The sequence below is a fragment of the Periophthalmus magnuspinnatus genome, chromosome 14, assembly GCF_009829125.3.
Source record: "Periophthalmus magnuspinnatus isolate fPerMag1 chromosome 14, fPerMag1.2.pri, whole genome shotgun sequence".
NCBI classification, from domain to species: domain Eukaryota; kingdom Metazoa; phylum Chordata; class Actinopteri; order Gobiiformes; family Gobiidae; genus Periophthalmus; species Periophthalmus magnuspinnatus.
In genome coordinates, this window is record NC_047139.1 from 24084404 (window position 1) to 24098140 (window position 13737).

Genomic DNA, 13737 nt, shown 5'->3' on the forward strand with positions numbered 1-13737 from the left:
GGTGTCTTACTGCTGAAGTGACATATCAATTGTACTCAACAGCGTGCAATGTGCCAACAATGGTAATGTCTGTTTTTGTGCAATGTAAAACCTAATTAAGTGGGAGAATGGCTCTAGTGTGTGTCATTTCAAGAGTTCACTGTTCCTATACCCACCTCAGACTCAATGCTTTGATGTAGCTTTTAAGTTGAAATAACGTTTATATAATGTTTCAAACGTGTGCATCGCAGGCTTTTTTGTCCAATTGACAGCTTTATTATAGATATTTTACTTTTACTACCCTTTCCTAACTTCATATTGGTCAAGTGAATCCTTCCTTCTTGCGCTTTTGTGGTTAAGCTGCAAGCTGTCTATCTGGTGCATGCCTACAGTAGTATTAACCTTGAACTCTATATCTCAGCAACATTTTTGCAGAGGTGTTGATGTTTGGGGGGAACATGCCACTACCAGATAAAGAAGCTGTGTTTTATGTTGCATGTGCTTACAGCGAGCATGTTTAAAAAGCACCTGTTGCTTGTTATAGACACATCACTCCTGCTGCTTTTCTCTGCACCACTGAAGAATGAACAACATCATTCTTCATCTAACGTTCTGCATACTCATAGTTATGATGCCAACTAGAGTAACTGCACAAATTTGACAGCTTGTAAAGGAAGTCGTGATTTAAAGCTGTAATATTTTTGCAGAATAGATTTACAATTGTCTTTAACACCTTTATTGTCAATGTTTATTTTTTACATCGTTTTTAAAGCTTGGATACCGGCTTTTCAAAGGGTGAAAGGGAGTTTAAACTGTCACCTGCCGCTCTAACTTGTTTGTGGCTCTCACAAAGCCTTTGGCACATCACTAGTATTCACATGCATGGATCTATTATTAGACCAGGACTGTATTGACGTCTGCTGTTCTTTTGTTCTGCATCGTATCCACAGGACCCTAAAGCATGCACGCTCCACATGCACAGGTGATCTGATCTGAATAATAGAGTGGTGAGTGGTGGTGTAACTCTTAACAGATAGTAATGTATTTATCTTTATGTGATTTTAACTACACTTTGAACAGTGACTCCTTTATGTTGCCTGATGGGTTGTACAAAAACTCAATGGGTTTATCACATTTTATCATACATCGTGGCTGCTCTGTGGTCTTCATAATTAAAATACCCCATTTTCCTGTTAACATCCTCTCCTCTCTCTTTGTGCTAATCTTTTTCCGCATACCTAACCTTTTGTGGCCAAGTATAAGTCGATGACACTTTGAGAGGTGTTGGTTTTTGGTCAGACTGATGTTGTGGAACAGGGGAGCAGGGAGAAGGGTTGAAGGGTCCGGGGGGTCTGTGGGGACCAAAGAACTCACTGCTATGTTAACTCTTGGGTTAGCAAAGCCTGACTTGTTATGACAGGGAAGTGCTCTGTTTACGTTGAACTGTGAGCTTTGAAATGTATCACAGACTAACCCAAGCAGCGCAGGCCTGGGCTAATGGAGGGGTAGAGGGCGAACTTTCCACAAGTGATGTTTTCTAAAGTTTGTATTTTCATCTGTAATATTAAAGGGCCCATATGATGCTATTTTCTGATCCTCATCATAAACAGACCTGGAGTTGTGTTTTAAATTCACACATGTTTAACACACAAAACCTCTATATTTAGGATGAGTTCTTCTCTTAGGTTTTTAGGAGGTAACGGCATTAGAACATGGCTTAAAGCTCACACGAGTCAATTTTGTGTAATATAGGACCTTTAAGAAAGAGTAAGAAAGAGTAAAAAAGACATGCAAAGACGGCAAAACTAATGGTTGCACACAGTATGGAAGTGGGAGATATATTGAAAAGTACATCGCAATTATTGTTTTGTACAATAGTGGATGAAGTACTCAATTTTGTTACTTAAGTAAAAGAACAGATACAGAGGTAAAAAGTTACTCAGTAAAAGTATGAAGTACCTGTTTAAAAATGTACTTAAAGAGTAAAAAAGTAAAAGCAAAGTGTTGTTAATTTGTTAAAGTGTTAAATGTAGTGATATTGATGATACATAATTTTGGTCAACAGTAACAATATAAATCAATTTCTTAGTTTTTCTAATGAATTTTGTGTTTTTGTTGTTTTGGGGTTTTTTTGCTCAAAGCCGAAGCTTGGACTCGAAAATTTTAATCAGGATGTTACCACAAACATGGTAAAAAATAACCCCTCAAATCATCTGAAAAGTACTTTTTACTTTTCAGTCCAGTTCAAAAATGTAGTGGAGTAGAAAGTATAGATAATGCTCTCAAATGTAGTGAAGTAAAAGTAAAAAGTATTCACTGTAAAATTGACTTAAGTAAAGTACAGATACCTAAAAAATTCTACTTAAGTACAGATCTTTACTACTTGTACTTTTTTACATTCCACCACTGGTTTTGGAGAGATTAGAATATTAAGTATAGAAGAACTGATTAGAAATATCAACAGACTTACAGTACAATCTCTGAAATAAGGGAATGCCTACGTGTTTGGTACTTGGTTAATGTGACAGTTTTGTTCTTGCTTTATATTTTATACCTCCAACACAAACAAGGCAAGTCTTTCCAATGGATTGCAAATAATATTGTCTTTGGAATAATGCAACACACCAAGATATTATTTTCTGTTAATTATGATCACTCCTACACTGCAGCCTATTTGTTAACATGTTCAGGTTTGAGGTGTGTGGTAATTTTAATTTGAGAAACGGTTGTGGTCCACCATATTTCTTCAATTACTTACAAAGTGCCTGCAAGTGATTTGTTGCCTGTTTATTTGTTTGTTCGTTTGGGCAAAATCCATATCCACATTATGCTGTCTCATCAAATAATAATGACTTTGATTATTTCTATTAGTTCATGCGGTTATAGACTTGATTAGTGCCTCAACATGCATCCCAATTATTTCTCTGTGGCTAAATAGCGCTGAGCTGTATTGATTGATTAATGTACAGGTGTGGCAATCCACTTTTGAAATCCCAAATTTGATCTTATATCCCAAGTTCTCTCTACTATATCTCCGCCATTACATGAATGAGCCTTAAAAAGCCATCCAAAAGCCAAGATTTCTTTTCATTTCATTCATTTCCTAACTTAAATGACTCTACTCTGCAAATCCATCTGAATAGTGCTTTATTTTCTGCCTCTTTCTTCTCATTGTAATCCTGTTCATAAAGAGACTGTCTGACGGCCCAGAGTCAGGAAGAGCATTCCCACTTAAAGAAAGCGCCCAGGCAAATTTGGGACTAGTGGTAATTATTTGGGCCTCATTATGGGATCGAGTTTCCCAGAGTCATTCTCTGTGGTAACCGTTACTGGATATGGGGCTGACACTGTCAATAAAGCCAGAGGAAAGATGACACGGTTTTTGTTTTGACAGGACCAAAGCTGTAATGCTTTCATTCGTTTGCATTTCCAAAGACTGAAGAGGCCTCAGAAGCCACTTTTCCAGATGTGATGAGAAACAGAGGAGGAAAAAAGTGCTCCGCTATGCTCCCTTGGCATGAGGCGACCTGGCGTATCCCGCAGCCAGCATCCTTTCATGAAAATCTACTTAGTGTAGGTCATAAGATACAAGGCTGTCTGATTAAGGAGTGTGCTGTGACAGTGTGGATCTATGTCATCGAGGAGCTCCGTGGACTTATTTGGCCTGGACTGACTTTGGAGATACACAACAGTCAAAACTAGAGCTTCAAGTTTAATCGAAATCACAGTTTGAACGGTCGCAATTAGCAAAGGCTGCAGTACTATAATTATCTCCACAAACAACAAATATCTTGGCCTATTCTGCATAAAAGCTGCTAGTTCAGATCTGTACAAACATGTTCTGAAATGTGATTCTTGTATTAGTTTGTCAGTTCAAATTTCAGTCTTATTGTCACTTTTTCTAAACTTTGAACAGAAATCTATGATTAAAACATATCGGAAAACGAATCGCCATTGCAACGCTTGTCAGAAAAATCGCAATTTGATATTTTTTTCAAATCGCTCAGCCCTCATCAAAACCCCAAGTATGATCGGATGTGGTAAAAATTCCTACCAATTATGAGTGCTCCATGTGTTGAATAGAGTCTCTTTGAAATCTGTACACAGTTAATTCCTCTCTGACCTATTGCATTGCCGAAAAACCAGCCGAGGTGTTACATAAACGCACATATCAGTGGTAATAGATTTTATTTTTTTTTGCCTTTGCATTTTAGAAAATTCTCCCAAATCTTTTTGTGGGTGGTTCATAGTTTCCTATATTGTAATGATCTGATATTTTGTGTTTAGCTCAGACGTGACACCTTTTGTTGTTCTTGTAACTGTTTGTGTGTTGTTGTTGTTGTTGTTAGCGTAACAGCTTTTGTATGTGACACTTGGTTGCTATGCCGACAAAGTTGTGAAGGTCCTTTTCTTCATTTACTGGCCTGTTTTGGAGACTGGTTCTAGTTAGTTGAGACTGCTGTTGTTTTGCTCTTGTTTTGGCATGGGTTACGGCCTACAGTAACCCTTTTGTAGAGAAAGTAAACAACTAGAAGAAATGTGCCGTGCTTCCTTATATCAGAACGCTACAATCCAAACTAAATGGTGATAAATTATCTTTCTTTTATTTTTTGCTCTATGAACACACTTCAGTTATACAGAGCTTATACAGAGCTTCTGAAATATGGCCACTCTTAACAGTATAGGTCTCCAAGTATATGCCAGGCCACATGCTTATTTAGCTGCACTGGTGCTACCATGGCAACTGTACTGCAACACTGTGCCTATCCCCAGAGCAGAGCTGAACGATTTTGGAAAAATATCTAATTGTGATTTTTCTGTTAAGCAGCGATTTATGTTTTAATAAGAGGGTTTTGTTCAAAGTTCACATTTTAAATACATTCAGAAGTATTGATATGAACTGACAAACTAATATAAGAATCACATTTCAGAACATGTTTGTACAGATCTGAACTACAGGGTTAGCAGTTTTTATGCTGAATGAGGCAGGATATGTTGTTGTTTGTCAATGATATTATGGTACTTCAAAAATTGCAGCCTTGGCAATTTGCTAATTACATCTATTCAAATTGTGATTTCGATTCGATTGTGATTAATCTTACAGCCCTCCCCCAGAGGTACTTTTTGTGCATGTTCATTTCATTGTATCCTGAGCAGATCATTTCTAAATGTCTAAAACACTATGGCCCTGTACTTGGTAGAAACAGCTCTGAAGACACTCCCCTACAGGACCATGGAGGGACTTCTGAGGAGATTGGTTCACACATGCTATACATACACATGCACACACATGTTGAGTTGCCGCTAGCAACAATAAATATCAGTGTTCTTGCTCATTAGCTTAACTCTCCCACACTTGTCCTGCACCATTTAAAAGTTTAGGTTTCTTGGATAGAAGTTGATAGTTTGTGCCAGAAATGAGTCTCATATAATAATACTATATAAAGAATGTTGCCATGAATCCCTCAGCGACCGCACACTGTTCCTTTTGACAAGTACATAGTTCAAATGCTCCTCCTGGCATTCGCTTTCTCTGCTACTTACACAAACACCTCATCAGCTTTTGCGCTCTTGGCTGGTACATTTGGCTGTCAAGGTAAACAACGATGATTTACTCTTATTAAGAAGTGTCAAGTTTATTTTTCTTCAGTGTAGTGCAACCAATAAAAGCCAGGATCCCATGACTCTTTAACTTTGAAAAGTAATAATTACTTCTGTATAGTTTTTGATGTTTGTCTGTTGCAAAATTGTTCAGATCATTTGATTTCATGTAGATATTTAACTTGAATTTGAGTTATATTGAATTTGAATATATGTTTGTCGCACTTGGCATAAAATAAAAGTGGTTCTGTGTGTTTAAAGTGACTAAAACGTGTCTTTGAATCTTACCAACCCTAAAGACGTTTATGCTCATCCCAAAGGCTATTTTAATCAATATCAAGAGTCAGTCAATTCTAATCGTCAATGATCAGCTTGAGTCTTTTTTAATCAAAAGGTCCACAGCCAATCCTTTGTCAGTAATTTGCATTGCAGAAAATCAATGTAAGGAAAAGAAATTGTGATACATTATGTCATATTCCTCCTTACTTTTTAGCAACCAACCTGGCAACCCCTCCAAGCCTGTACTCCACCGACACGTCATGAGTTATTAAATAGAATAAGCCCATGTGTTGCTGTTGTATTTCTTCCATTTCTTACTTAAACTATTATCTTCTATTTGATGATTGGACATATAATGTTTCAGATGGTGGTTTCTTGAGGTATACCCCAGGTCTTGATGTTAATTCAGTGGAGGAGCTTGCTGAGAGGTGTGCTCGCCTTTTTAGCTTCCCCACTAACACGCTCTGACATAACTGCTTGGGCTCTCTTCCATGTTGGCAGCACATGAACTGAAATGGTCTCTTGCTGATTATTGGCAGATGAAAAATAAGATCTGGAAGGATAAGTTCAAGGGAAAAAAAATTCTCACCACTGCTACTATTCATTCCCCCCTTTTCCTGTTTGTGAGATTCTTGCTAGGGGGAAAAGGGCGATTTTGATAAAAAAAAATAATTGATAATTGATTAATTATGATATGATAACAATGCTGCCAAAAAGTGTCTGTAAATATCTTGGTTGGGCTGTAAGTATTTCATAAAACTTTAATGAAGTAACTACAAAATTTGGAAATACTGATACTGAAATTTCAAGCTAAATTTTGATACTAAGGAAAAGACTCAATACCAGTACAGATACTACAATGATAATTAAGAACACTCTTTCTTTAGACAATAGAATGTATTCAGTATTTAATAATAGTACTTTCTTTTTTTCATATCTGTGTAATCCCTCAGTCGTCCGGGTAGGTTCCATAGTGGTCCATGGGCTTATACTTGTCTATGTGGTCTTATGCTTATCTAGTTTTGATACTAGTTTTAGTATTGATTATCTGATTTTCGATACTTTTGACAACCCAAAGTTTCTGTCATGTTTTTAATTATTAAAGTTATATTCATAGACATATTTAATATTCTAATTGTGCACAACTCCAACAAGAATTGCAGTATTCATCCATTTTTCTCACGTCTATTTCTTGATGGACTATATTTTGGGAGTTGTATTTGAGGAATGCTTTTAACAGTTGCTACAAAAGAAAAAGAACAGAGGGACATGGTGCTGTCAATGTTGCAAATCTGGACAGATGAGAAAGAGCAGATTGTATTGTTGAGAGACTGTGGGGAACTGTTTGTGTACTCTATTTTTTCTTTAACTCAAATGAAGATATTTCCGCCTATCCAGTTAGCTGTTTATAGTCCATAGCAGCATGACTCTAAGTGGTGGATGGCACTTGGGGTGGCACAGAGAGGGTTCACAGCCATCTCATTGTGCGCAGTGTGGTCGCATCAAAAATAGAGGATAATGTTTAGTCTAGTGCACTTTGCAAAACATAGAGGCAAAACCAGATTGTTGCCTGCAGAGCCTCAAAGTAGCATCTTCTAAATAGGCTTTTGGCAGGATTTCACAGAGGTGTAGAATACAAGCGCGAAATGGTCATCCCTAGCTTTGTTTAGAAGCAATTGTTTACTGAAGTCTGTACATTAGGGCTGCAAGATTAATCAAATTGGAATGACAATTTGATAGCACGCAATTAGCAAATCGTAAAGGCTGCAGTCTTTGAAGTACCATCATTTCCTCTACAAACAACCAAATATCTGTTCCTATATTGCATAAAACTGCTAACGCTAACGCTAACATCTGTTCTAAAGCACATGTAAATCTAGTATTAGTTTCTCAGTTCATATTTGCAAACACAAATTACAAATCTAATCACAATCTCAATGCTTGTCAGAAAAATCACAATGAGACACCACCCCCACCCCCCTCTGCCAGTTGTTCACAGCCCTAATAAAAGTATAGATAAGCTGTATATTGTAGCAAGTTTTAAAATGAGTTATTGAAGTTAGTCCATAACAGAGTGTAAAAAGAAGTTATTCTTCCAACTGAACAAGGGCCTCTTTCATATTTCCCATAAAAGAGCAGAGGTCATGGTGTCATTAAAGGACATTTTTTCTGACTTTCTTCTTTGATGATCAAGTTTGATTGGAGACCTTTAATTTGGGCCTAATATGTGGAGTGTTACGGGCGGCTACAGATGGAGTAGGCTGGAGATGTGTGGTGTCCTGCTCTCGGACGTCCCACTCACTGTACGTGAAAGTGTCTGCTGCAGTGTGGGAAAAATGGAGCTCAGGCACTTCTGAACATCATTTTTAGCATTAGGTTTAAATTTACTTTGAGCACAGTCTGTATGTTTTTTGAAGTTTTCACATGTTCTTTGCTTAACAGTGAATCGTATTGTGCCCTCCTCATGTGCGTCCTCTGCTATGACAGGCTCTGTGACAGACACGCACCAGCCCTTAGCAGTCCATTACGTCAATTGCCCAGATCTGGGGTGCCAGCTGTTGATGTCACCCTTGGGTCTTTTTAATTTAGAGATTTCCGTTGGGTGAGATGAGTGAAAGCCCCATGAGCCAAGCCACACTCAGCCACATCAAGGCGCAGTCGGACAGAACTGTCCTGTATGGACAGAACCAGGGCAGAACCAGACTGGGACAATCCTGTGCATTTAGGGCCTCTGCTGGGGCCTGGCTGCTTGTATTGGGTATTCATGGGTTTCAGCCTCCTGTTATCTTGTTCTATTTTGAGGACGGTTGACCAGTCAAAAGATATTATATTCTGTTGTGAATTGTTAATTGCTATGGCAATGGCAAACAGCCAGGGATTGGGTCCTTGTATTGAGTCCTTGTATTGGATACTTGCATTGCAGTGTGATAAGAGTATTGGTGCTGTGAACCTGTCCCGCTCCCCTCCTTGTTCCCGTGACAGCATGTCTGTGACTCGCAAACATGGCTCGTATCCTTTGAGCTCTTAAATGCTGCCTTTCAGCAGCTCCGAATTTCCTCCCTTTCAGAGGGGATCAAATGTTCCTCACACAGACTATCTCTCATTCTTTTAGTCCTCTAGGCTTTGGGTGGGAGCGAACATGGCCCTCCACGTAATTGATTTTGTAGGGTGCCAAAGTTTTTCCTCTTGATATCAACTGTATCAGCTTTTAGAAGGTGACGCCTCAGGAAGAGCAGAGCAACTGTTTCTGATGGTGTGAACACAGCTGTAATCGCTCTCTCTTGAGAAATACTTTCACATTTTTAATACTTTCTCATTCATTTTATTTTAATGTTAAGTTTATTAATGCAAATAAGTACTTATATTCATGAACTTAACTCAAAAACACATTCAAGGGACAATGTAATATAATAATAATAATAATAATAATTATTATTATTATTATTATTATTATTATTATTATTATTATTATTATTATTATTATTATTATTATTATTATTATTATTAATAATAATAATAATAATAATAATAATAATAATAATAATAATAATAATAATAATAGGTTAACAGTGTTATAACAACAAACTTATATATTTACATATATGAATGTATTCGATACATGTGTTACTGTAATTATACTGATGCACTCTTTGTTTGTGTGTTCCAGTACCACCCTTTGTCTCTGTGTAACACCAGTGAGGATGAGCGTCCTGACTCCGTCTTCATCACCATTGTCAAACTGGAGCACAGGGTCCCGCGCTGTCTGCCTCTGCTCGATAAGGTAAATGTCCCATACTACAGCCCATACATAACACCAGGAAAACTGTACAACTGGACTAGTCGAATTTAAACTGAATTTTCAAAGTGCATGCCAAATAGCACATGTTTCATTGTATTGGCTTGCTATGTTGAAGTGAAAGTAAAAATATGGGAGCTTGTAGTGTAGTGTGTTTATTTGCACTGCCGAAAGCAAATCACTTGTGAGCCATGCAGTTCCTAGCATGTGTGATAATATAATGTTCAATGTAAATGAAGTATCTCCTCACCAAAAGTATGATTATGTATGCTTAAATGCACGTGGTTATATGTATGATAGCCATTTTGTTAGCAGTTACAACTACAAAGTTTCAGTGCTCATGCTAAATTACTAGATGCCCCTGAACATGTCAGCCCCCCTGATGGCACCTACTTGGTTCTTTGATCTGCATGTAGAATAGGACTGGTCTGAGGTTTTGAGGTAAAAACTATTTGAATTCAGTTGTGCAGTGCACTTGTGGTTCTCTGTGCATGTAAATACAGTGAGTGTGATCTTTGCACCCTGCTCCAGACAGATAAATCGCCCCGCCTGCTGTCATGTCCGGCTCCTCTTCCGCTGCAGGATTTGGCCTTTTAAGAGGAGATGGAAGTATTTGGCAGGTGCTTAACGTTTTGTTCAGTGATCTTTCAGTGCCAGTGCTGGGATGGGGAGGGGGGGTTATGTAGCAAGTGGCAGTGAGCCCTGGCTTTAGATGTAAGACTTTGGGACCGCAGCTGTCATTGGTCCCATCCCAGCCGGCCTTAACCAGACACTTCTCCTCTTCTGCTCCCCTCTAATATGAAATCATGTCCATAGCTTCCACCCACAGTGGCTAATGTACGTCTAAGTGCATTACAATTGACCCAAATCCCTAAGTATTCTAGCACACATACTAGCGTGATTTAAAACTTACTGGTATTTTTTCAGACTTTTTCAAGTGGTGGCAAATTAGCAGGCATGAGTATAGTTAGACGAAGGGCTTTTTTTAGTCTCTGTTTGCCTTTCCCCTAATTTAAAGCCATGTTGAGGAGTTGCCCGCCATGACGACCGTGCTGGCTTAGATTCCCACACATTATTTGTTCCTTTCTTCGCTCTCTGGCCCTCTGTCGTCACTGGGAAGTACATTGGCTGGGGCAGTGTGAGGGCGAGAGGGGGTGTCTGTTTTGATTAAAGTCTTAATGGCAACACAGTGTTATTCCACAAACAAAACGCAGCAGTAGCGCGGTGGAACAAAGACGGCTGCTTCCGCACTCTCTACGCCTGTTGGATGTTGTCTATCACAGAGGCTGTCCCCTCATACAATTGTCAGATGTTAGAATGCTTTTGTTATATGTGGTAGAACAGTGAACTAAACTAAGCACAAAAAAGATATTTATTTACCACTTTTTTCACAAATTTTAACAAAACAAATTTTAACACCACTTTCTTGTTTTCTATGGAAATGTTATTGCTTTGCCAGTAATGTTCCACAGTACACCATTAAGTAATTTATCATTTATTTCATTCAGTGTTTTTAGCGCTAAAAATACTAACATGCTTGGCCTGGTGGCACCACCTGCTTGTCTCCACACAGATATGTTTAATGCTGTACTGTGAAACATTCCAGACAAAGATTTTACATCTCCCTGGAGAAAAGCAAAAGACATACCCTCCACTAAGAAGCCTTTAATATGTACATGTACTGGATTAGTTTGAATTTATTTGGCATTTTTAATTGGCGATTATGTGATAAATATTTTGCATGGTGGAACCATACACTGTTTGACCTTTGACACACACACATATATATATACATATATACATATATGTGTGTATGTGTGTATATATACGTATATATATATATATACATATATACATATATGTGTGTATGTGTGTATATATACGTATATATATATATATATATATATATATATATATATATATATATATATATATATGTGTGTGTGTGTGTGTGTGTGTGTGTGTGTGTGTGTGTGTATACGTTAAGTAGAAATTAGTAGTAGTAGATTTCTAGTAGTAGAAATCAGATGATACTGAGGGGAAAAGATGCTGGCAAGTCTATAGTTGTTTGGAAAGTATGCACCTCAATAAACTGCTCTCAGGCCACCTGCAGCCTCACTTCCTCTGAGCCTATCAAAGCTCCGGGTCATGTTGGATTTATTGGGGGATTCATGGCGCAGCTGTTGTTGATTGGTGTCCACGTTTCGGGCCGTTTGAACTGACATGGTTTTGGATGTGCTTCGCTATGGACTCTCCTCTGGACTGCACTTCTTGTTTACTCTGCGTTTGCGCCCGTGTCCCCGCTCCACTGATCTATAGATACCCGGATAGCCGCAGAGGGCTCATGTTGCACCACACGCACTCAGAATAGACCATAAAGCAAACAAAGCACGCTGGGAAACCTTGAGGCATAAGGTTTCATTGTTGTCTTTTGTTTTTATTTTGGTGTTCTGTATCGTGATGGCGAAGGATGTGTCAGATTCCTGTCTTGATTTGCAGTGATTGCCAGTCTCACATAATCTCTGAGCAGCTAAGAAAAGGTCTTTATCTCCCCACTGCTCTTTGAAACATTGGCTCACACAGCACAGCCTCGGCAAATCTGATCAGTCATTGTAAAAAATGTATTTTGACATTCAAAATACATTTTCGGGCACTAGCAGTATTTGCATAGTATGGGTTTTCTTGTTTGTAGCATCATGCTAACAAGCTGCCTATAGACCAAAGTGTTTTGATGCTAAGTTTACTGTGTAACAAATATAAAATGAATTAGTTTCAAAGGTATGAAAGCTATTACATACACATAGATAAAATAATATAGATAGAATATACATATTTAACTATAGGAGCTCTCACAAGTATTATACTTCTGCTTACTCCTTTTGAGCATTGTGCAAAACTTGGATGTACACTGTTTCTGTTTTTGTCTGAACTGGCAAAATGTATTTATTTTTTATTTTTTATATTATGCCTGCTCAAATAAAAAATATTCATTCATTCATATGTACATCACTAATAATAATTTTACATTTGATTTCTAGCGTGAACACACTGAGCATTTATTACATGAATAGTCATTATGCACCTGTGAAGAGATTATTTATTTTATTTATTGACCTACTGAGATATTTTTCAGAGTAATCCTGGCCCAAGTCAGAAGCCTATGCATATGTTTTTAGTGGTAGGGAAACCTACGCATGCACAGACCAGTCAAACCCTGAACTGGTCTGAGTGCGGCCCCACCACATTATTTAAGGCCCTTACATTTTCTTATAGTGGAGTCAAATCTTGAAACATTGTGCATTGTAAAAGAAGCTATTCAAATTCCAAATCTGTTTGAGAATGGGAGACATTGGGTCCGGAGCCTTAAAGATCCATGCCTTAAAGTTGTCCTGGATTTGCCTGGACAGAGCACTTCCTCCATGTGATGCAACCTGATGCATACAATTAACAGAATCTCCCGAAACAGACTTTCACACGATGGCTGTGGTATAGAACTCGCTCAGCCAAAACAGCATCAAAAAGAAGAGCTTTCACTGAACCAGAGCCCCTGTCTGAACTTGTTGACTCCAGAAAAAGCCTTGTGCATTGATTCAGCTCCCCGGAGATAAAAAGGGGATTGGCCCTACTGAACGCTAATCTCATTTTCTCTAACACGATTTTAATGTGACTGTTATTGTCAGGAGTCAGCGTTGAGATTAAGTGGCACCTCCTTTCATTTTGATTGACAGTTTAACTTTGGTCTTTAATCTAATTGTCAAAATGTATATAATCATCCGCACTGACAGTTGTGTATCCATAGACTATGCTAACATACTATTTGGTATCTAAAACAGTAACAATGTAAGCGCGTCCGTCCGAGACCTTGGGATGAAACGGCTCGGGAAGGGAAATCTCAGAACGTGGAGTCTGCTGCTTGTGCCAATATAAATATCCCACAATGCTAGTCACGCCAACAACATAACCAACAAACCATAATTATAACCGAGATACATAGACTGTAAATATTGATACAGGCAGCTGCGTAATGAGGTTGTCACTTGTGATGTTTGAATTGAAAGCATGTACACATAATTCTACTTTTA

At 38.2% G+C, this 13737-nt stretch overlaps 1 protein-coding gene across 1 annotated transcript in view; it reads left to right on the forward strand.

The window, feature by feature from the left end:
- LOC117381033 (E3 ubiquitin-protein ligase RNF43) overlaps positions 1-13737 on the forward strand; it is a 78863-nt gene that overhangs the window by 39126 nt on the left and 26000 nt on the right. The window contains exon 2 of the mRNA XM_033977871.2: positions 9527-9640. Within this exon, the coding sequence (XP_033833762.1) occupies positions 9527-9640 (114 nt within the window). The remainder of the gene's footprint in view (positions 1-9526; positions 9641-13737) is intronic.